Source organism: Nasonia vitripennis, chromosome 4 (assembly GCF_009193385.2).
Source record: "Nasonia vitripennis strain AsymCx chromosome 4, Nvit_psr_1.1, whole genome shotgun sequence".
Lineage (NCBI taxonomy): Eukaryota > Metazoa > Arthropoda > Insecta > Hymenoptera > Pteromalidae > Nasonia > Nasonia vitripennis.
In genome coordinates, this window is record NC_045760.1 from 27,585,449 (window position 1) to 27,612,185 (window position 26,737).

The window sequence follows — 26,737 nt, forward strand, 5'->3', positions numbered from 1 at the left end:
ATTCTACTTATATTGGTAACAGTTTATTTCAAATATTAATGACGACGCGTAAACCAAACTTTATGAAATATTTAACAATTTAATTGCAAGGCTGAATCGTAGTATGAATTATGAAACATTTTGAAGTATTAACAGAATTTTCTTTTCAATTTATATTTATTACATTTTACATCTTATAATTAACTTTATACAAGCGCAAATTTTCTTACAAAATTATGCCATGCATTTTTTATTTATACTTTAAACAGACTTGGATTTGTACATTAATACAAAATGAAAACCACTTAATTATCTAAAATTTTGAAAAAATATTCCACCTGAAACAAATAACGAATAAGAAATTCAAGTAAAAATTGTTAATATTTCTCCTTAAACGTTCATCATTATTGATAGTAAAGGTTCACCTCTAACAATCCATCTTCTGGTAAATCAGAACAATGAACAGCATTCTGAATCCTAGTTTTCCCATACTTTGCTCTTAACGTATTTGGATGCAGCTGTTTAGCCATTTTCTACATAAAAATAAAAAATTTGAATATCAAATTATCTTGCGATATTGAAGAGATGAATATATTGATAAAATTATTACAGGATCCATTGGTCCACAAAGTTTTCTAAATTCGTTAACAACATCAAAATTTTCATCCTTATGTGTTATCTCCATTACTATACATGGTCCTGATTGCAACTCACTCACCATTGCCTACAAATGTTGAAAATTGTTATACACTTATCATCAAAAGATATTCTGAGAAATATTAATTTTAAATAATAAAAAGACTTACTGCATAATCAGGAAGAACACCTTTGTATACTTCCAAAAATTCTTCAGCATTTACAGGATCAATATGGAATTGCTGGATTGCTGATATAACAAAATTAGCCTTTCGTATGTCATTAATTATTGGAGCTATCAATCTAGACTGGACTGCGTGTGGTTTTATAATACAACATGTACAGTGTTGCAATTTTGCTGAATTTTTAATTTTACTCTTATTTTTTTCTGATGGAAAAAAGTAGGGAAGAATGTCCTGCAATCAATACGTATATATTAATCATTTTCTTGAAGAATTCATGTAATTTTGGTACTTGAAGTCCTTTTTATTACATCTTTATTATCCGGAATGTAGACACCATCGAGTAAAGCACTTTTTCTAAAAGCAGCTGATAATTTGCACCATTTAGACGAGCCATCTTTACTCAATAATTCTAATGCAATCACTGGTCCAGAAGTCATGGACTCAACTATATCACTAGAACAAATTTCAATTAAAATTTGGTCATGCTTTGATGGTAAATTATTTTAATACACAAATTTTACAAACGGTGATTTGCCAATTGTAGATTTGAAAATTTGTATGGCATCCTCATGATTGATTTTGGCCAATTTTATATTTGATATGTGAAAATCATGATTGTTGACATGATTCAAAATATCGCTCAATTTGTCCACTGCATCTGACTTTACTATTATAAAAGCTCTTGTGGAAACATATTTGGTTAATGTACGATCCGTTAAATTTGATCATGTTCAAGGTTTACAGGACAACGTACCTGATTATTTGATACGACAATTTGTCTTTTGTTGCTTGGTCAGCAAAATTAATAATCTTTATACTTCGTGAAAATATAGTTACAATCGCTCCAACATAAAAGTCCTTTGCTTCCACTCCCTCGCATTTTGTACGCCTAAGAAAAGTTTTTCTTGTTTTTAAGTCAAACTGAAACAAATCGTTGTGACTAATTATTTATTGTTATAAAATTGAAAAGACCTATTTCATGAAGAAAAAAAAACGTAACTCACAAGTTCAACACTGTTGTCTGATGGAAAATAATATAAATAAAATTTTCTCAACGTATACGCAACCTTGTCGTACCATTCGGCTTCAAAAATATACCTATCCGAGTCCGTTGACATTTTAATTTAGGTGCCGTATATTAACAAAACAAAGCAAGAGGTTATGTTAAAGCGTCATGTATACATCGAATGAAAGCAACAGCTGATATGACTATTTCCATAGTAACCGCGAGGCGCGACCGTTTAAAAAAGAGTTCCGACGTCACAGCCCATTGAGGGGGGGGGGGTAAGAAGAATGAAATAAGCTTTTTTCCGATCAAAATATTACCAACTGCAATTTGAATCTGAAGGAAAGTAGACAATGTAAAGCGATGGTAAAAGGAATCGAATCGATGTGTAGAGTAGAATAGGTATAAAAATTAGAGCGATTTATTTTATCTGAATATTATCGTTTATTCGACGCCTTTAATTGATGTACAAAAAACAAAAGCGTATAAGTGAACAGGTATGGTTTCATACATTCATGATTTTCATCATCCAATTAAACGTATCAAATCTTCGTTACTACAATAAGATAAAATGTTCTCGTAGCAATCGTCGCTCAGAAGATCAAATTGTACCAGGATGTCGCTCATCAACAAAACAGTCGCTCTTTCGATGAGCTTTCGACGCTCGATGCCCCTCTCGATCTTCGCCTCCATCATTCCCTGGTACAACGGAAACGCGGTCTTTTCGGCCTGAAACGCCTCGATCAGATTCTTGTTCTTCGAGTAAATCAGCGCCTCATTCGCGCTGGCGACCAGAACATCGTAGAAGAACACCCTGCTCTCGCCTATCTTGGTCTGGCTCATCGTCCTCAACTCGTCGAAGCAGCGAGAGAGCCAGTCGTTGTATCCTGTTTTGCCCAAATCGTACGTCTTCAAAAGCCGGTGGTTAAACTTGTTCAGCAGCTGCACGTCAACGCCACGCTCGGCTTGGCTTTCCTGCAGCGCCAACAGTTTGGCCGCGTGCTGGACAAAAGTATTGCGCGCGTCCAAATAGAGATTGCTTGCATGATTGCCAGGTCTTCTGCGCCATATCAACGACCCCCACACTATCACTTCTTCTAGGAAAGTGGTCATGCTATGGCTGACGTTGTTGTCGGGACGTGCTGGTGTGTGGGGCTGGTTGATATCGGCGCCGTAATCGAGCATCAGCCTGATGGTCGCGCACTCATTTTCAAGGTCACCCTCAAACCTCGCGACGCCAGCGTAGTAGAGCGGCGCGTAGTCGAACGGATCCACGCTGTTGACGTCCGCGCCCAGCCTCAGCAACCTGTGGACTGCGTCGACGTTGTGGAATAGACAGGCTACGTGTAAGGAGGAGTTGACGAGCTGTTGCAGATTCCCTTGGAGAAGCTTCTGCGATAACAAAATGTCCTTTTTTCTGCGATCCTCCTTATCTTCGTTATCCGCGATGGCGCGGCAATAGGCCTGGTAGGCGTTCTCACCCGTCGCGTCGGTGAGGCTCACATCGGCCCCGAGCTCCAGAAACTTTTTGATCAAAGCGACATCGCAGAGCTTACTGCGGGCAGCCAACTGAAGAGGGGTCTCGCCGTTGGCGTTGACGTCGTTCACGAGGAAGTCGGAGGCTCTGGCTTTATCCAGGAACCTTCTCTTATTGAAGCTACGGACCGTATCGCTTCGCATGTACAAGTGAAGCGGAGTATCGCCTTTCGAATTTCTGGCGTTGACATCGCTCTTGTGTTCCAAAAGTAGGTTGACGATTGGCCGGAAAATGTGCTTGGATTCGACCGCTAAGTGAAGAGGTGTACAACCTTGCAAATTTCTAGCATTGGCGTCGCTACCGCGTCTATGTAGAGTAACCGCGATAGTCCACCACGTCCCGATATTTTCCATGCGGCTGAGCACTGTTGCCACCCGGTGCAGTGCGGTGTTGCCGTCTCGAGACGATGCGGCTCTGACATCAGCTCCGTGACGCAGAAGTAAATTTATTAACCCAGGGGAGCATTTATCATTCTGGATAGCCAGGAGCAGAGGCGTCTCACCTTCCGAGTTGCGGACGTTGATATCGCTGGCACCGTTTTCCAATAAATTCTCGACGAAATATTCGACACCTTCGAAGCTCCGAATCAGCGTGTGTAGCGGAGTATCGCCGGGGCACGTCATGGCTTCTGTCCTTATCATAGAATTATTACTACTGTTATTTTTTTAATTACTACAGTAGTTATACCTCTATGGTTCTTGAACCCCAAATCTCGCACAGCACATACTAATAAGTATAGAACCGAACTGATGCGTCGTCAGGCCGCCATCGGTTCTGTCTTTTAACTGCAGCTTTGCGCGCGTCCCTCTCCTATACCTGCTCTTGTTCCCTCCGCCTTTCCCTCTGTATGTCGAACTATTGTCTCAGCCTCGAACGAAGCTCGAGTCTGAAGGACCCAATCACAAATGCCGCGTACCCCCTCTCTCTCCCTCTCTGGCCTCCTAAGGCCCAATAACATACCAGGTCTTTCTCACGCTCCCTCTTCCATCCTCTTTTATAAGAAAACAAACATTTTCAACTAGATTATTGCTCAGCTTTAATACATAAAAAGGCCCCTTTATGCCCCCGTTGCACTGAGAAAATAAACTTTGCGGGCGCTGAAAACTTCAGCAGTCTTATCTACTCGACTATACTCGAGCAGAGAAAAATATGCGCGGTGCGGGTGCGCATCGGATGCACTGCAGAAGCTTTAAAGTCTCGTCGGGCCCCGTCGGGCCGTCGCGACTTCTCTCCCCTCACTCTATATATAATATTGAGATCTGACACTTGCCCCGACCTCTCGCGGTGAACAGCTGAACTATACGATCCCAGGCGAAACATTTAAAAAAATTTTTAATTTTTATTTTAATAATATAATATAAGGATAACGCTATAAAACAGCTTTACACGCTATAAATGCAACATGTAATATTGCCATTTGTCTTGGCATAGGTTAATCTTACTGAAGTCAGTGGATCCAACGTTTTTATTCTTGCAGTGTGGACAAAATACGGCGTATACGTAACGCGGAAAGTAAAGCATTTCAGACTCGCGCTTTATTTATCACATCAATCCTATCTAGAAATAGTTTATAATTTCTTTGTTTCTTCTTTGTTGCGCAGTGTACTCACATTCGAAATCTCATCGAACATAATTTTATTTTTGCGAAACTGCGTACTAAAAACATAAAATTTATTGCAGCAAAGTTCCTGCAGACTTTGACGAAAATTGGCTGAAGTTTGCACAAATCATGCACTATAGAATGTTTTTTCAGAGGTAAAATTCATTCCAACCAAATACTTCAAGACAACAATACTTATATCGATCGGTCAATCATCAGCGTGATGAAATTCAAATAATCAGGTGCTTATACATATTATAATTTATTCAACACACCTCACAGCGGCGCGTCGCGCCCGAAATACAATAAGTATTCCCCATCGGCCTCGACGTGCACATGGGGATTCGAATCTTCGGATCAGCGAGAACGAAATTGATCAAGCGCGCTGCCTGACGACGTCGAGCAGCGGAGCAGCGAAGGGATAGCACGTAGACTCACATTATTTGCCGCGCGCCTCTCATACGACCTAGAGCTTGAAGCGAGCTTTTGGGACATTTTACAAGACACCCTTGACTCTGCAGCGCAAGATGAAGCTGTTGAAATTTTTGCTCCGATATTTTCCACCTGGTGAGTTTGGTTTGGACTATTTTTTTTAATAACATATTATTGAAGTTTGTCGCTTGTGATGCGTCAATGTGATAATATTTTAATTTGCGCTTAGGAATCGCTCTGGAGTATACGCAGGGCGGCGATGTCAAGACGAAGATGATAGATCTTCTCGACTTGTCGGCGAAGTAAGTATAAAGGATACATTAATTTTCACATCTTACTTCTTATTCAGTTTTTATAACAAATAGTATGTACATTACCCATATATAAGATATGTGAATGTCATAGCCTTGACAGGTATAAAATAATCGATAAATCCGAACGTAAAACATACGAATCACGCCAAATCTGTTCGGGACACGCTAAGCTACTGTTCTATATGTACATTATACACATATATTCAAGTCCTGTATAATTCAAAGCAAAGTATAAAATATATAACAAAGAAGTTTTTGAGTATTTGCAATCGATATTAACTATGTGTCTGTTCAGGACGGACATCCGAGGCTTGGCAGAAAGCATCAAGGCTGCCGAGCCCGTGATAACCGATGGAGTTATGGATCAGCTGGTCGAGACGCTGCAGAAGCTCCAAGCGAAGGTCTGCGACGCAGGCGAGGACGAGAAGCGATTCTACAAGTGCAAGACCCTCAAGACTCATCTCTTACCCATCACTAACATAGCTTTCGATAAACTAGGTAAAAGGTACTCTCGATTTTAGCCGATGAGCCGTATACGTGTCGATCCCATTCTGATCTCATAGTACCAAAAGATTATTTCAGTATGTACTCAAATTTGTCCTCACAGCTTATAATTGAGCGTGTATACGTATTGATCGAAAATAAACAAGATTCTCGAAAAAGCCCGAAAATGCATCTCCTACTGAAAAACCTCAGATAAGAATCAGATGTGATTTTGGCGCGATTTTCAGATGAGAGTCAAGTCAGTCTCATTTGATTCTCATCTGATTCTCATCTGATTCTTATTTGATTCTTACCTTACCGAAGTCGAATGTTATAAATCTTGATTTAGATTTGTAAGGAATTTGTGAGGATTTGTAAGGTTAGTAAGAAATAAATCTCAATTATATTTTAACAAAATAACATTTGGCTATCGTCATATGAGAATATGAGAATCAAGTGAGAAACATATAAGACTCACATGATTCTCATCTGAAAATTGCGCCAAAATCCCTTTTGATTCTCATCTGATTCTCATCTGAGGTTTTTCAATAGGGATTTCATTTTAAAACGTCAAGTCTGTAATACTTAATAACGTGTGATTTGCAACTATTCCAGATGCCTGACGGGCAGCTATGACCGAACTTGTAAGGTTTGGGACATTGAGAGTGGAGCGGAGCTCCTTACTCTCGAAGGCCATAAGAACGTAGTATACGCCGTGTCCTTCAACAAGCCAGCCTCGTAAGTCGCTCGTTCATATTATCCTTCAATATTCTCTAAAATAGAATTAAAGGTAAAAAGGTCCTTCCCGAGCGCAGCGACAAAATCGTGACCGGATCGTTCGACAAGTCGGCCCGGGTATGGTGCTCTCGAACTGGCCACTGCCTCGTCAGTCTCTGGGGCCACGACGCGGAAGTCGTGGTCGCGCGTTTCTCACCAACGCAGAGCAAAGTCGCCACCGGTTCGATGGACGCGACCGCCAGGATCTTTCACATATCCTCTGGTAAGCAAACTTTTCTTCGTTATACAACTGTCGAATTTCGAATTACATCGATCACGTCGTTGAAAAGTACAGGTCAGGAGTTGGGCACGTTGAAGGGCCACAGCGCGGAGGTGATCGCGCTGCACTACAGCAGCGACGGCAACGAGATCGTCACGGGATCTTTCGACAGGAGCGTCAGTCTCTGGGACACGAGAACTTACCAGTGAGTTCGAGCGTTGGACAATTTTCTTCCGTGAAACAATATGACATATACCTTGCGACGATCTCTTCAGACGAACGAGCGTCCTGCTGGGCCACCAAGAGGAGATCTCGAACTGCCTGTACAACTTCGACGAGAGTCTCATAGCCAGCTGTTCTCTGGACAAAACCGCGAGAATCTGGGACAGGCGAATGACGGACTCGTGCCTGGCGAGCCTGACCGGTCACGAGGACGAGGTTTTGGACTTGGCGTTCGACAGCAAGGGGAATAAACTAGCGACCGCCAGCAGCGACACCACCGCCAGAGTCTGGGACCTCGCCAGCGGAGAATTCCCGCAGGTGGCCAAGATGGAGGCACATCAGGAAGAGGTTTCCAAAGGTTGGGTGTGACGTATATAGTTGTATGAAACTCTGTCAACGAGCGGCGAATTCAGTGTGTTTCAGTCCGAGCGGTAGGCAACTGCTGACGGCGTCACTGGACCGAAGCGCCAGGTTGTGGTCCGTGGAGTCCGGTCAGTGCGTCCAGACACTAGCGGGTCACACGGATGACGTCTTCAGCTGCGCGTTTTCCTACAGCGGCGACACTATCGTCACCGCGAGCAAGGACAGTACCTGCCTCATCTGGAGGTGACTCGACTGGTTCCAGGTTGCGACCTAGCTGCTCATCCTCGCACTGTTCGCTGGATACCTGATCTACTTCTACTTTCCGTGAACGAAGCCTTGGGCCACTGAATTGCTCGACGGATACACGATGCCTATAGCTCGTATCCTGAGTTTGATACGAATACGAATACATTTCAAGATGTGCGTAACGTTGTAATGAGATCTATATAGTATATTACATGACTATATAAATACTGTGGAATATAATACCGATGAAACGTGTACGTGTATAACACACATGGACTCTTTTAAAATTGACAACCGATATATTTTATCACTTGGATATTTATAGGTAGTAATATTAAAAAACCGAATTTGTATTATAAAATTTTGATCACATTCTCGTAGCACAACATAGATGCTATCTGCTTTTCGAACTAGCGGCCCATTCGTATTGAGTACACAACGAAGTCTCGCCTCCAACTGTACAAATATACGAAATTAAACCTAAAGAATGCACGAACACGAATACTGCCTATATAAAAGAGTATATTCTTGATGTTCATTCGAATATTTGTCTAAATCGTTGGACATCGACGCGTTACGCGCGGAAAACTTGATCTTGATTCAGCAATTGTATGTTCACTTGTAACTCTCAATTATACTTTCACGCTGATTGGGTAAGGCCACGAAGTTCCAACATCGTGATCTAATTACAACTCCGTATAGGTATGTCAAGACCGCTTGAACCGTAAATGTTCAATTCCCACTGTTATTACTGTAAGTAATACGAATGTTGTTTGTACAGTAAAACACATCAAAGTTCACTATACGACCAATCAAACTCCTAATAATAAAATCACGTATCTGCACAAAAGAAATACGCTGATTTTTAAAATCCTGCTTATTCAATCCCAAAAAATCAAAGAATTCCATTTCAACCCATATCAGTGTAACAGTAATCCACGCAGCAATTAAACGAAAAGAAAAAAAAAGAATTTCACGCACGAAAAGCCAAGCGAATCTACAATCAAAGCCAACTTTCGACAGTCGTAGGTACTACTCGGCAGTTGACACGGATGGCGAAGCTCGCGAGAAAGCAAGTAATGCTCGACTCCAAGCGAGTGCGCTATAGTAGTGTTCTATACACTCTTGCGAGCCCAGAGCCAGTACAGTACTTATATACGCACTACACAGTCAGTTGCGATCAGGAGCTCGATGCTCCTCGGCATCTCGAATAATCCTGTCGATTCGATATCCGACGCTTCTGGCGCGAATTATGCTCCGGTGTAGACTCGAGAGGAGATCGATCTCGAAGTGGATACGCGACCCTGTATCGGCTCTACTTTCGGCTGAAACATAAGTGCTCTCCGCGATAGAATGACAGGTGAGCCGAATCTTTCAAAAACTGGAATCCGTGAATGCAGTATACATCATACTGTTAGTAAAATTAAATTTACGAACAGTACATATATCGAGGTGTATTAGACTGCGCAGCCCCGTTCAAACGACGAAACTCCATACCGGTGGAAACTCGGCGCATGTATCATATCTATGGGAGAAAAGTTGTATACCCGCTCGGGGATATATTTTGCTAATTAAAGTGCGCGAGCCCGAAAACGCCCGGCTTATCTCTAGCTATATGTATATATATATATATATATATATATATATATATATATATATATATATATATATACACACGTATATAACAAATTAGATACGGCAAGTTTAATTATGTCGCGCTGCGGCGGCAAGCGTTATAATTCAAAGAGTAAGCGAGAGCCTCGCGGGCAGTGCTATATGCTGTGCACTTTGCTTTAAAAAGTGTAATGTTGGAACGAAGCGCGCGCGAGACGCAGAGAGAGGACTTTACGTAATATTAAGCGAGGATGATGAGGCAGAATGTCTTTTTCTTTTCGGATGCTTTCTGAGGACTACACGTATACATATAGGGGGCACGGATTTTATATAAGCAAGACTGATCGTCGCGACGATTTTTAAGGCATTAAGACTCTCCTGCAGTGTTATACATGTATTGTATATATGTCATTCGTTGTTTGCCGAGACGACGACGCGAGAGTATTATATATATATATATATATACCAATACTTACACGCAGGGCCACGATCTCGCGCGTGTATACGTGTAATAATGCATTCGCGACGGCTATTATCCTGTTATGCGCCGTCAGCAGGAAGCATTATGATTCATTCGCACCTCGGGCATCATCTTGTCTTGATACATATATATATATATATATTTTTTTTTGTCACTTGCGCGCAGGCTTGGATCGTTGATGCGGGCAAGACTCGTTTATTCCATCATCTATATTACTGTGTATACGTATATGATGCAGTAGAGGGGATTGTTATTCACGTGTATTTTTAGATACGCTGGAGCTGATCATGTGATTTTTTTTTAATTTCAGGCACGAGGATGATGAACGGATTCGAAAACGCCGCGTTTGAAAACGCTGATGGGACTAGAGATGACGAGGTGAAGTATATACATATATATATATGAGCTTCGATTCGGTTGAACGAAAAAGAAATATTTAGATGTCAATCTTATCGATAAACAATCAATCTTTGCTAGTTAATTAGAAATACCATGGCTTGGACTAAGGAAAAAACGATTGGACATTACGAATAGAAGAAATCCGAGTTTTTTCTCGTCAAGTGATTACGAATACATTGCTATCTTATTATTCTAAAACCTTACATGTTCAAATATTCGAATAAGTTAATTTGATTTTTGCAGTCTTGCAACATCAAAATATGTAAAATTATACTTTCGAAATTTGTAAAAGTCGTACTTATATTTTCGTACAATCTAAGTAGTATTTTATAATATATGAATACGTTTGCACTTTTGAAAATTCGTCCATAGTTTTTAACGATTTCTGTAAGTATAATGAAAATAACGTCAATTAAATCGTCATTCGAAACTACGACATTGGAATAAATCGATTTCTATACTTTGACAATGAGTCAGTTTATTCTAATTAAATTTTTAAGAAAATATGAAATTCGATAAATAATAAGTCGTACAATATACATTAGAAAGTCACATATTCGAATTTATAGTGAGCTGTCTATTAGACCCCCACCGCTTTTTGGTTGTTTGCAAATAAGCCGCGGAAAACGATGAGGGAGATAAGGTGGACGCTTTTCTAGAAAATTCACGATAGGGCGATGATATAGGCGCATACTCTGCGCGCTGGGGAACCAAGACGATGGATCGTATATAGGGAAGGGCTGGAGGTATTGAGGATTCTTTGAAGCGCAGTATAATGAGCGGAGATGCTGAAAGTCACTGTTCACAAAATAAAATCATAAATCCAAGCTAATACGTTATAATTAAAGAGCACACTTGTATATATAAATTATCCGTCAGCTGTGTTGAAATATACGCACAAAAACAAACGAATAACATCGATTGCAATTTGACAAAAAAGACGAGACCACATTCAATTCCAACACATCCACTTTTTAGCTCAAAAATATACAATCAAAAGAAAGTCGCGTTACGAGGAAGACACTGCACCCTGTGCTTCTATCCTATGTGACTCGAAGCTCAGCCCGAGGATCAGTACACACAGCTTCAAAAGAACGCGTGTCTTTCACAAAGAGCGCAGCATCATCACAAAGGCGCCGACATGGCATTGTGAGAGAGCCGCATACATATAGCCAGTATAAGTGCAGCAATTTTTTCGACAGAAACGCAAAGTCTCGTGGGTTTCGTTTAGGCACGCTCGCATCAGAGATTAGCCGCGTAAATGGCTCCTATACACATATATATATATATGTACTATAACTCCCTTGTGTGCGATGGAACGGTCAGCTTTATTTTGCACGTCGAGAAGATAATTACGCTGCTGCAGTCGAATTTATATCGACGTGAGATTTTCGATCTCGACGAGATATCATAGTAGAGGCATAAGATATATGGATATATGGTCAGGTTATAAAAAGCTCGAGAATAATTTAAAAGATGAACGGAGGATCTTGTTCGAGTGCTGCTGAGAAACAGGGGGTGGTGTACTTCGTCCCGCATGTATTTTCAGTGTAGTACGTGGGTACACAAAGCTGACACGTGTCGTGATATCGACATGGAGCTTTTGATAGCAGCTTATGTTCTTTTGTCTGTAGCAATTAAAATCTCATCACCCTCTGCATATGCTGCAAACAGCCTTATAAATCTACATTTAGTACAAGGATCTACTGCACCACTGCGTGATTTTTAGCGAAGTGTTTCTAGCATTGGACTGAAGTAAACTACAGTTATTTGAACATTACAAAAAAAAAAATTATTCACTGATTACGTTTTTTTTTTTATTAAACGTTTGAATGAAAAGTTGAAAAACGTTTGATAAACGGTCAAAAAGTAACGTTTGAATTACTTTTTTAAAACGTGATTAGAACGTTTATAAAACTTTGAAATATAATATGGGATAAAAATTATTAAATATATAGAACACTTGCCATCCGGGCGGTACTTCTAATTTTGGCAACCAGTTATCATTTTTTATTGATGATGTTCTAAATTTCTACTAACGTTTTAAATAAAACGAAATTTCAATTCGATCGCAAAACAATTTAGCCCACTCGAGTTTGGACATAGTGTACAACAGGGACAGTATTATATACAGCGACGGCCGAGTACGTCAAGTGCAGAAACGCGCGAAGCTGTCCGGTCCAGCGTGAACTGACGAGCGACTAATTAAGATTGTGACAAATGCACTCGTCGATATACAACGACGCGTTGCACAATGGGACATTGATTCCTTCCTATATTCAAACCCGAAGAGAAAACCGATAAAAATCTTCTTCTGAATTTTTCCACCACCTCAAATCAATGTACCAAAAATAAAAGACGTAACAAGCACCAATGCGACTTATAATTATGTGGCTTACAAAAAACTAGGCTGCGCGATACACGTCGCCAATAGGAGAAAAAAGGGTTATCGCGGACGAAAAAAAAAAAAAATCGGACGCACAAAACGTACACCGCGCTCTGTTCAAACACGAGCGCGGGGAGTCTGCGGTCGGTCTACACCCTGTATACCTATAGATATACACGCGCAATGGTCTGCGTCGACGTGTCTCCCTCCCTTGCCTGTTTACTCGGGAGATCCTCGCCGGCTGCTGCTGCGGAGAGGATCAGTCGCGCGCGACACGCGCTACTGTAAGCTCGCGCAGCTGATGCGAAATTTTTTTTTTTTTTACTTTTATACGTACTCGTAGAGTGGATTGGTGTTTTTTTTTATACGCGGGGGCGATCGAAATGATCGAGTGATTTTGTATTGGTGGATGATAGAAAGTGCGAGGATATAGGTTGTGGTGGAGGTGAATTTTGCTCGGATATTCATCATGCGTGACAAGTTTTCGTTTGGTGTAAGTTTCGTTGTGAATGTTTTAAAATTTCTTCAAAAATACTTATCGTATAAGAGGGAATATTAATTTGCAATTTTTATTCAACATTTTTTGCTTCTACTAAAAAGAATGGAAGACGCATTCTGCTTATTAATGTACCTTTTTTTGTGTAATTTTCAGTCTCTAATCGAGCAAAGTTTCTAGTTAATAATTGCGCATAATGATTCTTTTTGCAATTCGTATTAAAATATTTTTTATACTCCGAGAATTTTTTCAAATTATATCAAGCTTTCATACACACATTTGTCAAAATATAGACAGCTTAACATAAAAAACGATGTGACAAAAAAAAACATAGGTAATCGTAGGTGCTTTATAACATACGATAATTAATAATAAAATCAAGCGTACTCCTCACGGATAAAAACATCTCGATGCTCACCTGTAGAGCCAAGTGTATACGTCGTAGAGCAAAAAAAAACAACACATTAATCCCAGACTTCCGCGTTTATCCTCGCTTAAGTAACAACTGCAATCATTCGCACTTATAGAAACAATACACACAATCGCGCATAATATCCCTTGATCATCGAACGCGCCTACAGTACACACACACACACACACACACACACACACACAGTCACGCATACATTCAACTCAATTCGCGTGAACGTTCAGGTTGTTTTCCTCGTCGTCGTGCAGTAATCGATAATCCCCCATTATAACCTCGCTCAAATCACTGATCTCCTCTCCCAAGTGTATAATCTCCCGAAATCATAATAGCCGCAGCATGTTTACCGTTTCCAGTCCGGCGTCTCGGACATCCACGGCAGTCTACCGGAAGAGTTGGTCGAAAAACCGGAAGTAAAACCGGAAGTCATGCAGGAGCCGCAGGAGAGCGTCACCGGGGAGAGACTCAAGTGCGGCTGGTTCTGGTTTCGACCGACTTATCTGCAAAAATTCCGTACCGCCAAGTGGGCCCTATTCTGGCTCTGCTGGGCCGGAGCTATGCAAGGTATTATGCGCGGATAACTCGATTTTATAATTATGATCCGACGCGAGCGCTGAAATGCAATTTCGCTGACTGACGATAAGCGGAAATCGAATTTTCACACGCGAGAGGTGGAGGGAGACGTATACGCGCGCGGTGGTGGTATTACGTTACGCGATTCGGACAAGTCGAATAAGGCGGGAGCGCAGAGCTCTTGACGTGTCATGAGAGAGAGAGAGAGAGAGAGAGAGAGAGAGAGAACCCGGTATCCGTCATCTTCAATATCTTGACAATTCGATTAAGCTTCCGGCCGATGCAGCGCAGAGAGACTCCCGTCGCGAATAATTAACTTTTTCCTGTGCGAGATGCCCTTCCAACTTTTAATCAGCTTCGGCCCTCTCTCTCTCTCTCTCTTGGGTTTGCTCCGTAGCGGCTAAATAGATGCGTAGAGCCGAGTAAAGGCGATAAAGCGGGTAATCGAATTTCTCTCTCTTTAAACTCGATGTTATTACATAGTACACGTAAGTAGCGTGTTTCGGTGTGTACTACCGGAAAATCTAAAAAATTATACGCATTAAAAGAGCAGGGAAGCACAGGTCGAAGTTACGTACGTGAAAGGGGAGCAGAAAAGACGAGTAATATAGTGTACAAGAAGAAAAAAAATTGAAAGGGTCATTCGGAGAAAGAGAAACGACGACAATGAGCCGGGCTCCCTCGTACGTTAGACCAGAGCGCGGAGAATAGGAGCGACATTAAATTCGAGAAAAATACGCCCTGTGTGTTTTGTCCTCTGTCTGTCGACTGTCAGAAGGAAGAATCAAACGGAATCGTCGAACAATAGATCGGATAATGCATCGGGCGTGAAAACGTATTATTATATTAGATAATACATTCACGTATTAAGTACACTCACGAAGATAAGGTGCCTCCGTGCAGCTGAGCATAATAACTTTGTTTTCTCTCTCACTCTCTTCTCATGCTAATGAGCACGTCTCGTCGATATTATACGGCGAGCCTGATTACACAGCTGCGAACGATGGTTTTGGAAAATCTCCGCTTTGTTATTTTTCACGAGATGGAAATCCGTTGCAGGAATGGTGGTTAACGGATTCATCAACGTCGTCATCACGACGATAGAGAGGAGGTTCGGATTTAGATCGTCGCAGACGGGATTGATCGCCGGAGGATACGACATCGCTAGTTTCCTCCTGCTGGTCCCGGTCAGCTACATGGGCGGTCGGTCCAAGTCGAGCAAGCCCAGGTTGGTGCGGTGTTATTTATAATTTTTCGAACGTTTATTTTTGTAACGATGAAAACGCGAAATTTCAGGTACATCGGAGTCGGCGTATTAGTGCTGGGTCTGGGCAGTCTGCTGTTCGCCTCGCCGCACTATCTGGCCGGCCCCTACAGGGGAGGCACTCAGCTGGAGAACACTTGCAGCCGGACGAATACTTCGTCGGTAGGTGACTATACACACTATGTGTACTATATAGATAGTGGGAAAAATTGGAGGTTCGATTCAATTTATCTGTGTCGTTCAGGCCTCGTGTTCGAGTGGCAAGCAGGAGGGGGATCTCGAACCCTACAGTGGACTTTACTTGGCCATGTTCCTGATGGCCCAACTGTTACACGGGGCAGGTGCTGCGCCGTTTTACACCCTCGGTGTCACGTATCTCGATGAGAACGTCTCTAAGAAGATGTCATCCGTCTATCTGGGTAAGATAAATGCCTGTTTAAGATTGTATGAGTTTTAGGGGGGTCGTGTGCGTTTCTTCGATGTACTGTTTTATCGACCGTGCATTGCTTACTGGGGGAAAACTATCTCTACGGTTTATTTCACGAGAAAACGCAAAGCCACTTTTCATTCGATATCATCTATTGCTATACCGAGTTTGAATTTTCCATACTAAACTTCATAACTCATTCGCATAATAAAGTTCAAGTGCGCAAAATACCCTCCTATATCAGTGAATTCGTTCACCTCGTGCGTGCAGTCGATAAAACAGTTTCCAGGAGCCCCCTTAACAAGCGGCCTTGTTCAACAGGCATTTACTACACGATGGCGGTGATCGGGCCGGCTTGCGGCTACGTAATCGGCGGCGAACTGCTGAAGCTCTACACGGATTTCCTCAAAGTTGATCCCGGATCGTGAGTATACCAGACAATACATATACCCTATACATTACGCTTCATTAGCTATTGTTGGCCGCGTAATACGAATGCTGGAATCTACTCCCCTTTTCGCGCTCTCCCCTCGCGCGCGTCGCCGTAAATTTCATCCTTATATACAGGGCGTACCTACACGACAATCGCGCCAATAAATTCATTTCTCTCCGACGCGACGCGCCGCCCAGAGTAAACACACCTGAGCGATATAAACTACCCTTTTTTTTGTCGCATACGTATACGCGACGTGTGTGAAATAGTACCTTTTTTTCCCCGTGTGATTCACAAACTCGTCGGAGATTCAATTTTCCCAGCGGCAGTCCATTCGGATTTCATTATCGCGCCGGAATCCTCGAGTAGATTTCGATTTCTCTTCGAAGGCTTTTCCGATTCGATTGCCGCCTCTGTGCGTATACTCGAGAGAAGGGAAGCAGTGAAAAAAGAAATAATAAAGAGAAAAAAAAAGAAACACGACGCCATTAGCGAGTAACATGTATAACGCGGCCCGAGATTAATAGCGCAGGCCATTATGTGCGCACTGCAGCAGCGATATACTCCCTTGTGGGGGTAAAACGTCGTTTTTGACGCGTTGCAACTGTCTGTATGCAGACGCGCTCGGCTTATCGTGAGAATATGAGTTTGCAGCTCATAAGGCTCGTATAAGCGCTGCCGCGAGTCGATATATAACACAGGTGCAGTGTGCGGTGGCTCGATGATTTATTGTCCGCGACGTGCGCGCGCGCGCGCGCGCGGCTCTTGTTAGAAACTTTATTAAATTCCCCGGGGAATTTATCGTTCATTTGCCAGAGAGAGAAAGCTGTACGTAACTTTCTTTCTTTTTTTTCTTTGTACTATCGGATATTTCGTTTTCCGATCGTCTTGCACATGTATGTATATATACTACACGAGCGAGTGAAAAGCGTATATCGAAAAGGGGAGTGTATATAAGGTTCTCGCGTAAATGCGACAAACGCGCTTAGACTCGGTTAGTCAGCTATTTCCGAACGATCAATCAGCCTTTCTCGGGGAAACGTTTTCGGAGACGACGAGCAGCGAGCGACGAGGAAAATTGACCTCTCAAGCCCTCGGTCCTCTTCGCTTCGTCTTCGTCATCCGATGAACAGCGGCCGGAGATGCAACGACGACCAGAGTCTCATGTACATGTACTATATTTTTATGTTGCATATATCTTTGAAATTCGATGGAAAAATACAAGGGATGTGTGTTTGTGTGTATAGTCGAGGAAAACTTTTAAATTGCAGACTTGGATTAACGCCCGACAGTAACGTGTGGATAGGAGCTTGGTGGGTTGGTTTTCTCGCAGCTGCTGTAATTTGCTTCGTAATTGCCTTGCCGCTTTTAGCCTTCCCAGCAGTTTTACCAGGTGAATCCTTATATTTATTACGCACTCTATATGTCTCTGGTGCAGCGGCTAATTTTATTCCCGTGCTTTTCTACATAATTTTTTGAAACAATGAAATTTCATAGATTGCTTTGAAACTTTGCAGAAAAGTTGATTGTCGATAATAATCGTAGAATACACTCCGTGAGAAATATACTCGCTAGAGTAAAAGCTTCCGATAAAGTCCAATTATAGCTTTATCCGACTAAAATTTTGATTATAGGGCTCACGGGACGAAACTCCTGCGCGTAATTTCATATTTCGCTGTACAAGAACACGCTCTGCAAAGTTTCAGCCTGATCCCTTTTCCGTAGCCCGTGTTCTCCCCTGTTACGCTATGAGCAGCGAATTTTCACGCTGAATCAACGATGAATTTTAATCGGTTAATCGATACGAATATATCTCACAAACCAGGATCGGAAGAGCTGGCGAAGGAAAAAGTATCGGAAGCCCACGAAAAGCCGTCATCGACAGGAGGTGGCACCGGGGAGGCCTTTTCAAAAATCCGCCAATTACCCCGAGCGCTCGGCGAGCTACTAGCCAATCCAGCCTTTTTCATGCTGAATCTCGCCGGTGCAAGCGAGGGCTTACTCATATCCGGATTTGCGGCTTTCCTTCCGAAATTAATAGAAAATCAATTTAGCGTCAGCGCCAGCTTAGCTGCTCTGCTCATGGGTGAGAATCTGCACCGAATGCGCGACTAAGCGCAAGCTACCCTACATACCTAGAATCTCGTCGATTATTCCAGGTTTGGTAACAGTTCCCGCCGGAGGCGGAGGAACCTTCCTGGGAGGCTACCTGATAAAACACTGGAACCTGCCTTGCTCTGGAATCCTCAAGTTCTGCATCATCGCAACCGGAGCCTGTATCGCGTTCACCCTCTGCTTCATCCTGAGCTGTCCAAATTTGGATTTTGCCGGCCTCACTGTACCTTACATCAACGAGAAAGGGTGAGTCAAACCTAGGGTATGCCCTCTTGACATCAGGTTGAAGTACGAAATTCGCAGAAAACCAACGAGCTTGGAAGGCGCCTGCAACTCCGGCTGCGGCTGTTCCACGTCTAATTTTAATCCGATCTGTGGTGCCGATGGCGTCACCTACTACTCGCCCTGTCACGCAGGTTGCTTCGAGGAGGTTTCTCTGCACGACGTCAAGGTAAACCTGAACGACCTACGCGATGAAACTGCAAACGAATGAATTGATGCATTAACGAATGAATTTCGCACAGGTGTACAGAAACTGCAGCTGCATACAGGCGCCGCTGATGCAGCTCACCGGTGAGGCCTACGGCGACGAGGCCATCCCCTACCAAGCCATAAACACGACCTGCGGGAGCAAGTGTAATTACCTCTGGCCGTTCATCGGCCTGGCCTTCTGCAACATGCTGATAACGTTCCTTTGCACCATGCCAGCGTTGTCGGGCACATTGCGCGTCGTTCGCGATGATCAGCGATCCTTTGCTCTGGGTATTCAATGGATCAAGGTTCGAATCCTCGGCACGATTCCTGCTCCGATGATCTTCGGTGCCCTCATCGATGACACCTGTATTCTCTGGCACGAGACCTGCGACGGTAGAGGCGCCTGCCTTGTCTACGATAACTACTACATGAGCAGGTGCATATTACACACTCACAATTTTAGTTTTAATTTACGCTCTAGTATATGAATACTTTTTTAAAAAACGCTCTCTTCCTCTTCCAGATACATGTTCGGTCTGGCGTTCGTAGGAAAAGCCGCGTCGCTGCTATTCTTCTTCTTGGCTTGGTGGTGCTACGTTCCCCCAGGGGGCCGAAGAATAAATCCCGAACCCGAGCCCGAACCCGTCGCGACACTGATGACCGCAGCCGATGTGCCGACGCAAGAGAACAGCAATCAGTCGAATTCTCTGAGTTTTTAGTCATAATGCATCGTTGTATTTCATAAAAGTTTTATCGACGAGACCAAGTCGATGCGCCTTTTATGGTTGTTACTTACATTTAGCGAAACTTAATTTAGCGCCGATGTGTGTCCAAGACGCTGACACGAGACATCTGATTTCGCATTGCAATTTTTGTTTCCACACGAATCTTCGATACCTTATATGAAACATGATGTGTTCTCTCGCGGTTGTAAATTGTAAATATTTTCTAATCGTGCAACGTTTGTAACGCAGTTTACTTGTACATATAGAGCCTTCTTTGAATTTAAAAAAGTTTTCATTATAAAAGTAAGCAAAATCAATAATTTATTGATAGGTTATATTTTTTAAGAATATGCGTATGGAATTTTGTACGAATTTTGCCAAGTTATATTCTTTCCGTTATTTAAGTTTATCGAGTTTCAAAGTAACTTTAAGTCGTTGCGAAAAATATTTGTATTACTAATATAATAAGCTCTTATATTTTCATATCAATGAAAGAATGCGATATGCCAAATACACGTTCTACTCAACACATTGATTTGAGTGATCGCTATATAAGTAGTAGTTATTAAATATCCATTTTATTAGAAAGATAAACATATACGATAAGATATTTAATAAAGTGTCGCACCAAAACACGGCTTGCAGTATGCAAAAACAGTATATGATTTTAAGTTATTTGAAATATTTTATTGTATAAGATATCGTAAAATGAAATCTTTTTTTTTTATAATTCTATGAGATCGTTCTGCCTAATTTTAAAAAACAGTATAGATGAAAGAGTTTATTCTATTGTATACTGTACAGCCTCCCCTTAATACAAAAAAGTCAATCAAACCTTCAACAGTATGCGTATATTATAATAAAAAACCAAATGTATGGAAAAACGTTCGCTAAATATAGATCCGGTTTCACACTGCATGAATGTTCATACAGAAAGAAATAGTGAGTGTGTATATATAATAGCCATAATTATTACTTGTACGTTATGAAAAATTATTATTTTTCAAAGTTAAGCTATTTATTAACTCAGTAACAGAAACCAGATATGTATCTTGAAATTTGCGTCATTTATTACGTCAGGAAAATACGCATTTGTTTACTTCTATGATTAATTAATACACAATCGAAGCTCTGATTAGAATCAAGTTTGGCTTCGGTAACGATTTTATTTAATCGTTTAAAAATGACATCGTTTTTTATCACTTTTTCGTGATTTTTTAAAACTTTTAAAAATGTTCAATGACTAAACTTTTTATAAATCGAGAAATTTTTAGCATTTTTTGATATCACGTAATCGATATGAAAATAAAAACTAAGCATTTTATACCAGCAAGAAAAAATATACATAAATAATACTTCTCCTGTAATCTTAAATGTATGGTACAAAACTTCAGTTAATACATAAATTTTATTAAAAGACTCATATTCTTGCCTAATTATTTTTTAATCTATTATTTACCAATGAAGCAATTGATTTATAATTTAAAATTAAAATTTTAGATATCATGTTATAGCAATATTATAGTAGTGATTATTTACAACTACTTTATGAGCAATTCAAATAAAATTGCGGTAATTATTTAATTGATGATTTATTAAAGCATTTGTACCTTGTGTAGCTTGGTCATTTCAAAGTATCGACTGATACTATTTTACAGCTTAAGATAATGTTGAAATCTTTTTTATCTGCGGATGGTATCAAAACCTTATTTATCCATTGTACTCGTCTTTGAGGTACGTTCATATGTATTCTTCAGAAAACATATGGTTTTAATACCATCCTATTCTGAGTTTGAAATTTAATCATTTGTCACACATCCTAGTAAACATTGTAATACATTGTTATAATCGAAGAAAATCATTGTCTTATTACTATAGATATGATGTACGGCCTCTTGGTCTAGGGGTATGATTCCTGCTTTGGGTGCAGGAGGTCCCGGGTTCAAATCCCGGAGGGGCCCTTTTTTGATATCTTTACTTATTTTATACAATTTACCTGATGTAATAACGTTTATAAGCTATTTATCTAAATAATATTCTAGTTTGTTATCGACATTGGCAAAAGTGTCAAGACAATTCTATTTAACCAAACTACATACAGTATAAATTATAACGTCATGAAAATAACTAGTTGGGTATAGGAATAAACATAGCCTTTTTACTAAGTTGACTAAATTTCAAACTATTTTATATGAAATAATTATTTAATTATTGATCATAATTATTGAATACGGCCAACTGCCTCTTGCCGCCAATTTTTTTAAAACTGATCTAGAACTGTTAATATTTTTGAAGCTTTAATACATAAAAAATCACAACATTTGATTTTTAAGGTCATATGGTTCAATTGGCAAAACATTTACATTTTGAAATACCTTAGCTCAGCAAGATCAGATTTATCTGACTTTATCTTTATAAAGTGTCATATTCGGCCCGGACGCCGTGCGGCCTCTTGGTCTAGGGGTATGATTCCTGCTTTGGGTGCAGGAGGTCCCGGGTTCAAATCCCGGAGGGGCCCTTTTTTGTTCTTTTAAAACAATAGTATTAAGCAAAATACAGAATTGACAAATCAAAAAATATATCAATTCCTATGTAATGTTTTTGCACGAATCGGTAATATTAATAGTACACAAATTGTTTAATTAATTTTTAATAAATTAAAGACATACACTATATATATAATATTGGTAACTACGTTTACGTACTCCTATACATTTTTAATTTAAAAATAAATAAATTCCTTTCTCTAGGAGAAAGTGTTTCGAACATTTTTCAGAGTTTCGCCTCAAAGTAAGGCGATAATTTTCAGATGTATCAATGACGTAACCTACTTCACCTACTTTTATAATAAACTTATAATGCAGTAAAGAGTCGCCGTATATGGCTCTCTACATACAAGTAATTTTCTGCAGTAAAAAGAGCCGACAAGTAGTAAATGTTCTAAAACTGCACGACTCCACCCAAGACCCACCTCTTAATAAAGACCTAAAATCTGACTGTAATAATCCGGCGAGTCCGCAACCTAATATAGACGTTGTAAAAATAGGAGCTTTGCTTTATGACTTGGTCACGCTGATCTTATCTGTAATCAATGAATGGTCAATGTGTATAAGGTTGCGAGTATACAGGTTTGGGATTTTCTTTTGCTGTAATAATATTATACGACACTAAAGTATGTGAATAACTGACTATAGATCTTCCCACTAATTTGTGAAAATAGAGCGGCTTTGGATCACCTCCCCCCCCCCTTAATTGCGGCAACCCAATACAGCCATTGTACGAATAGGGGCGTTGCTTTATGACTTGGTGACGTTGTCTTATCTGAAATGTATGGGGCCTCAGGTCTATACAGTTCTCCAATCGAGCTAGTCTTAAATTTGACCAGGATATTTGTTCTATCCTCTTTCATACAAAAAATATTCTTGAGGGTTTATTCATCATGAATAATCAATAAATCATTAATAATATAACGAAAGCAACTGGATATACCCAAGGAAGCATGCAAAGTACCTTTGGAATGATATAATGTCAAAAATCAAAATTTTGTCTTTCATCGGCTTTTTGGGTCTAACTACAAGATCTGATAGTTCTAGAGATAAAATAATAAGTGTAATTCCAACTGATTCAGAAGCCTCTAGTATTTCCAAAATGGTATATGTCAACTAGTTTATCACTATTAGTTCAAAAGTTATTGGAAAAATTCAAATCTGAAAAATGAATGATGACTATATGATGTTTAAGACACTACTGAATTTTTCCAATAAATTTTGAACTAATAGTGATAAACTAGTTGATATATACCTTTTTGGAAATGCCAGAGGCTGCTGAATCAGTTGGAATCACATTCATTATTTTATCTCTAGAACTATCAGATCTGGTATTTAGACACAAAAGGCCATAAAATTCATACAAGTGTGTTTTCTAATAATTTTTATCTGATAACTTCATAAAGTCTATGAAAAATCGTAAAGAGCAGCCATATGTTAACTACTAACATACAGCTATTTGACATATAACATAGCTATGTCAACTATTAACATACGTATTATTGGCTCAAATCGAACATGTTAACAGTTAACAAATATGTTTGCTGAAATGTTTTTTTTCTCTCAGTGTACGTGCTTACACAGCGTCAGTAACCGATTCTAATACTAAAGCTGAGACGTGTGCGAAATGCTTTGAAGAAAATACTACATAAAAACGAGAAATTAAACATTACACGCAGTATTAAAAAAAAATATTCGCACTTATCGTTATATTTGTATTATTTATAATTATAACAATACATCTATATAAAAATCCTATAAACTTCAGTAATTTTCAATAAAAAAACTGTTATTTATAAATATAATAATGTAACTGTATAAAAGTCCTATAAGTTTTAGTTATTTACGGGAAATATCTAGAATTTGACGTCAGTTATAAAGGTAGAGGCGTGGAGCACTCTTATTTTTCGGTTTATACGCTGGATGCGTCCGGTCTTATGAGAATGGGGGCGGTGAAATGCCCGTGGCGACCGCTCGTACTATTTTGCGTCCGTAAGATTTAACATGGGGACGGGGGCGGTAAATAAGGGCGGTCGTGCACTCAGCCTATTTCAGTTTGGATCCGTCAGAGGGCAGGCCGAATGCGTCAGAGCCTAATATAAGCCCAGACTGTAACAGATTATAAGTACTGGTCTTCAGAGTGCAGATCGTAGCAACCATACTTACGGCTCAGAATCGTTCTAAGTGTCATTTTGCTGCTTGTATCAAACATGGATTCATCTCAGTGTTCAAGTGATTTAGTCTCTGTGCGTGAGTTGTTTGATCTAAGTGAAGAATTGAACTTTGATGAGGAGTTAAAGGGTTTGTTGATCAGCGTACAAGAGGACGAACACCTAGCAAGTGATACCAGTTTCGTTCATCATATATCTAATCTTATAGATGATACCTTCGAAATTCCAACGAACAACGTCGCTATTGAGATGGTTCCACAGTTGGACGAAACCATCCAAATTCAGGTGAGTGAAAAAGAGGATTGTGTTTTAAATAATGCCATTTTTCAGGATCTTCTGGAGCCGGATGACGTCGATGGAGAGATGTACGCGGTTCATCAGTGTGACGGCACTGTAGAACTGCGTATTGAAGAAAAAGTTGACGGGCCTCAACGAGAGGACGAAAAATCCCAGTTGCCTTCCGTTGATAGTGGAACGAACCCTCGTCCAACCAAACGGAGATTGGCTCACCGAAGTGAGGAGGTAATCTTAGCATCTCGCCGTCGTCCTTTAGCTGCGAGGAATCTGGACCCTGATTTAGGGAAATCCACCTCGAGGTCAACTCTAAAGTCGAGATCTAAGCTCACGCCGCTGAAGAAGCTCGCAAAGACCTTAAGCAAGCACGTGGTTCCAGCACCTGTAAGTCGCAAGAGGAAAAGGTCGCCTAAAGACGCTCCAGAAGCAATGGAACCTAAGGCCAAAACTTCAAGGCAACTGTTGCTTCAACGTCAGCATGGCAATAGCCTTTGTAAGCTTGGTGTGAACAGATAGCCAAACGCTTTCCAGGTAAGATTTTTTTTCTATTTATATTATAAATCATATAGATCGCGTTGAATTAGATGATAATTATTAAGAACCACCAGTAGCATTCAAAGTAAATTACTCAATTTTCAATTTATTGTTTTAAAAACCATGAAATCGTAAAGATATATTTATGCTCTTATATTAATATCTTGCAGGTTTGATTCTTTCTTATCATCAAAATTCGTGTTTTATCCTATGATAACGTTTTGAATTACTTTAAATTCGAATACATGTCCCATGATTAGACTTTAAGAACAACTTTTACTAATTGTTAATCTATGTTTTTGCAGCCTCCAACATATCTGGGACATAATCTCGTCATTTTCATCTGATCATAGGGAGAATGAAATACAAGAAAGCTTATTCAGACTTCTATCAGGTATTATATTATACTAAATACATCTCATGATTTTTCATCAGGATTACAAAAAATACATATATTTCAAATTTTGTGGATTAGGCCTATTGGGGAAACCACATCTCTGTTTACAAAGAATTTTATAAAATTTATATGAAAAAAGCAATTCTTATATTATATAACTTTTATTTACTCATACAACTTAAAAAAAATGCTGACAATATTAAATATTTATGAATAAAATACGCAGGATACTTATTTGAATTTCTATGAGATGATTAATACGAATACCATGAACAAAATTTTTAAATCAAGTTAAAACACATATAATATTATTGTAAACAGAGAGAAAAAAACGCGCCTTTCTATTTACCTCATGGGTGGTGTGGAAAAAATAGATTTGGATAATGCGATTAATTTATTAACGATTTTTTAAATTATTAAGAAAAAAATCCTATGGATTTATTTTAAAAGCATTAGGGATTATAGCGAGCGTTGCGAGCAGAGAAAATCGCCGTAGGAAATTTTCTCTGCTCAAATCTACAGCCGAATAAATATACTCAAAGATACTTTTTTCTTCATAAATCAAAAACAAATAATGACAAAGTAATTTAGACTCAAAAATCAGTTTTTGCTTTATCCTAGAGGAAGCTTTGTAATAGTAAAGTTTTGAGTTTCTTCAAAACTTCTAGAAAATACTTATTGATGTGTAGAAATTCAAATCAAGTGTTTTTAGAAAATGTTCGAATGGATGTGTGTGTGGGCGCGTGTGTGTGTATGTATACCGTAATATTTCTGGAACTACTCCGTCAATATCAATAAAATTTGACATGCATATATGTTTTTGGATTCGGAATTCGGGACAAATAGTTTTTTTTTATTTTTTCAACTATATTTTTTATGGCCATTTGTTGATTTTTGAAAAACACTATTTTGCGTTTTTTTTTTAATCATCCCATTGTTACAAACAATGCAGCTATAATGCATTTAAAAGAGAATAAAATT

General features: G+C 39.9%; 4 protein-coding genes and 2 non-coding genes across 12 annotated transcripts; 4 read left to right on the forward strand and 2 right to left on the reverse strand.

Moving 5' to 3' along the window:
* Positions 1-118: 118 nt before the first annotated feature.
* Positions 119-2,021, reverse strand: LOC100122356 (nucleoside diphosphate kinase 7). The gene is made up of 8 exons (XM_001605911.5): positions 1,805-2,021; positions 1,555-1,721; positions 1,326-1,481; positions 1,109-1,253; positions 786-1,031; positions 590-703; positions 405-512; positions 119-317 (listed from the first exon to the last, which is right to left on the reverse strand). The coding sequence occupies exons 1-8, from the start codon at positions 1,916-1,918 to the stop codon at positions 285-287; spliced, it is 1,083 nt and encodes a 360-aa protein (XP_001605961.1). The 5' UTR covers positions 1,919-2,021; the 3' UTR covers positions 119-284.
* Positions 2,022-2,331: 310 nt separating this feature from the next.
* On the reverse strand, positions 2,332-3,966 carry LOC103316722 (serine/threonine-protein phosphatase 6 regulatory ankyrin repeat subunit A-like). The gene has a single exon (XM_031930577.1). It carries the CDS (start codon positions 3,964-3,966, stop codon positions 2,332-2,334), a length of 1,635 nt encoding a protein of 544 aa, XP_031786437.1.
* A 1,074-nt stretch (positions 3,967-5,040) lies between these two features.
* LOC100122326 (dynein assembly factor with WDR repeat domains 1) lies at positions 5,041-8,854 on the forward strand. Its single transcript, XM_031930367.2, has 8 exons — positions 5,041-5,510; positions 5,605-5,677; positions 5,985-6,194; positions 6,788-6,910; positions 6,988-7,172; positions 7,245-7,374; positions 7,445-7,749; positions 7,805-8,854. The coding sequence occupies exons 1-8, from the start codon at positions 5,471-5,473 to the stop codon at positions 7,999-8,001; spliced, it is 1,263 nt and encodes a 420-aa protein (XP_031786227.1). The 5' UTR covers positions 5,041-5,470; the 3' UTR covers positions 8,002-8,854.
* A 288-nt stretch (positions 8,855-9,142) lies between these two features.
* On the forward strand, positions 9,143-20,754 carry LOC100122313 (solute carrier organic anion transporter family member 4A1). 7 transcript variants are annotated; one of them, XM_031930357.2, is made up of 14 exons: positions 9,143-9,360; positions 10,406-10,473; positions 14,160-14,367; positions 15,436-15,604; positions 15,673-15,802; positions 15,885-16,059; positions 16,389-16,491; positions 17,526-17,672; positions 17,748-17,893; positions 18,326-18,586; positions 18,660-18,861; positions 18,919-19,066; positions 19,140-19,525; positions 19,613-20,754. In XM_031930357.2, exons 1-14 carry the CDS (start codon positions 9,354-9,356, stop codon positions 19,806-19,808), a joined length of 2,346 nt encoding a protein of 781 aa, XP_031786217.1. In that variant the 5' UTR covers positions 9,143-9,353; the 3' UTR covers positions 19,809-20,754. The 7 variants fall into 7 exon arrangements, with proteins under 7 accessions (XP_031786217.1, XP_031786219.1, XP_031786218.1 ...); XM_031930359.2 differs by having other exon boundaries at positions 17,772-17,893; XM_031930358.2 differs by having other exon boundaries at positions 17,526-17,666.
* A 949-nt stretch (positions 20,755-21,703) lies between these two features.
* On the forward strand, positions 21,704-21,775 carry TRNAP-UGG. Its single transcript has one exon. It is a non-coding gene; the product is annotated as a tRNA-Pro (tRNA).
* Positions 21,776-22,260: 485 nt separating this feature from the next.
* TRNAP-UGG lies at positions 22,261-22,332 on the forward strand. The gene has a single exon. It is a non-coding gene; the product is annotated as a tRNA-Pro (tRNA).
* Positions 22,333-26,737: the final 4,405 nt, after the last annotated feature.

Excerpts from the sequence above, each read along its gene's own strand:
- LOC100122313 (XM_031930357.2), top strand. Across the intron at positions 15,803-15,884 it reads GCCGGACGAATACTTCGTCG|GCCTCGTGTTCGAGTGGCAA; the intron begins GTAGGTGACTAT and ends TGTGTCGTTCAG. Across the intron at positions 19,526-19,612 it reads GATAACTACTACATGAGCAG|ATACATGTTCGGTCTGGCGT; the intron begins GTGCATATTACA and ends TTCCTCTTCCAG.
- LOC103316722 (XM_031930577.1), bottom strand. The coding sequence starts at position 3,966 with ATGACGTGCCCCGGCGATACTCCGCTACACACGCTGATTCGGAGCTTC.
- LOC100122356 (XM_001605911.5), bottom strand. The coding sequence starts at position 1,918 with ATGTCAACGGACTCGGATAGGTATATTTTTGAAGCCGAATGGTACGAC. Across the intron at positions 513-589 it reads TTTGTGGACCAATGGATCCT|AAAATGGCTAAACAGCTGCA; the intron begins GTAATAATTTTA and ends ATTTTTATGTAG. Across the intron at positions 318-404 it reads CAGAAGATGGATTGTTAGAG|GTGGAATATTTTTTCAAAAT; the intron begins GTGAACCTTTAC and ends TATTTGTTTCAG.
- LOC100122326 (XM_031930367.2), top strand. The coding sequence starts at position 5,471 with ATGAAGCTGTTGAAATTTTTGCTCCGATATTTTCCACCTG. Across the intron at positions 6,195-6,787 it reads TTCGATAAACTAGGTAAAAG|ATGCCTGACGGGCAGCTATG; the intron begins GTACTCTCGATT and ends CAACTATTCCAG. Across the intron at positions 7,173-7,244 it reads GATCTTTCACATATCCTCTG|GTCAGGAGTTGGGCACGTTG; the intron begins GTAAGCAAACTT and ends TGAAAAGTACAG.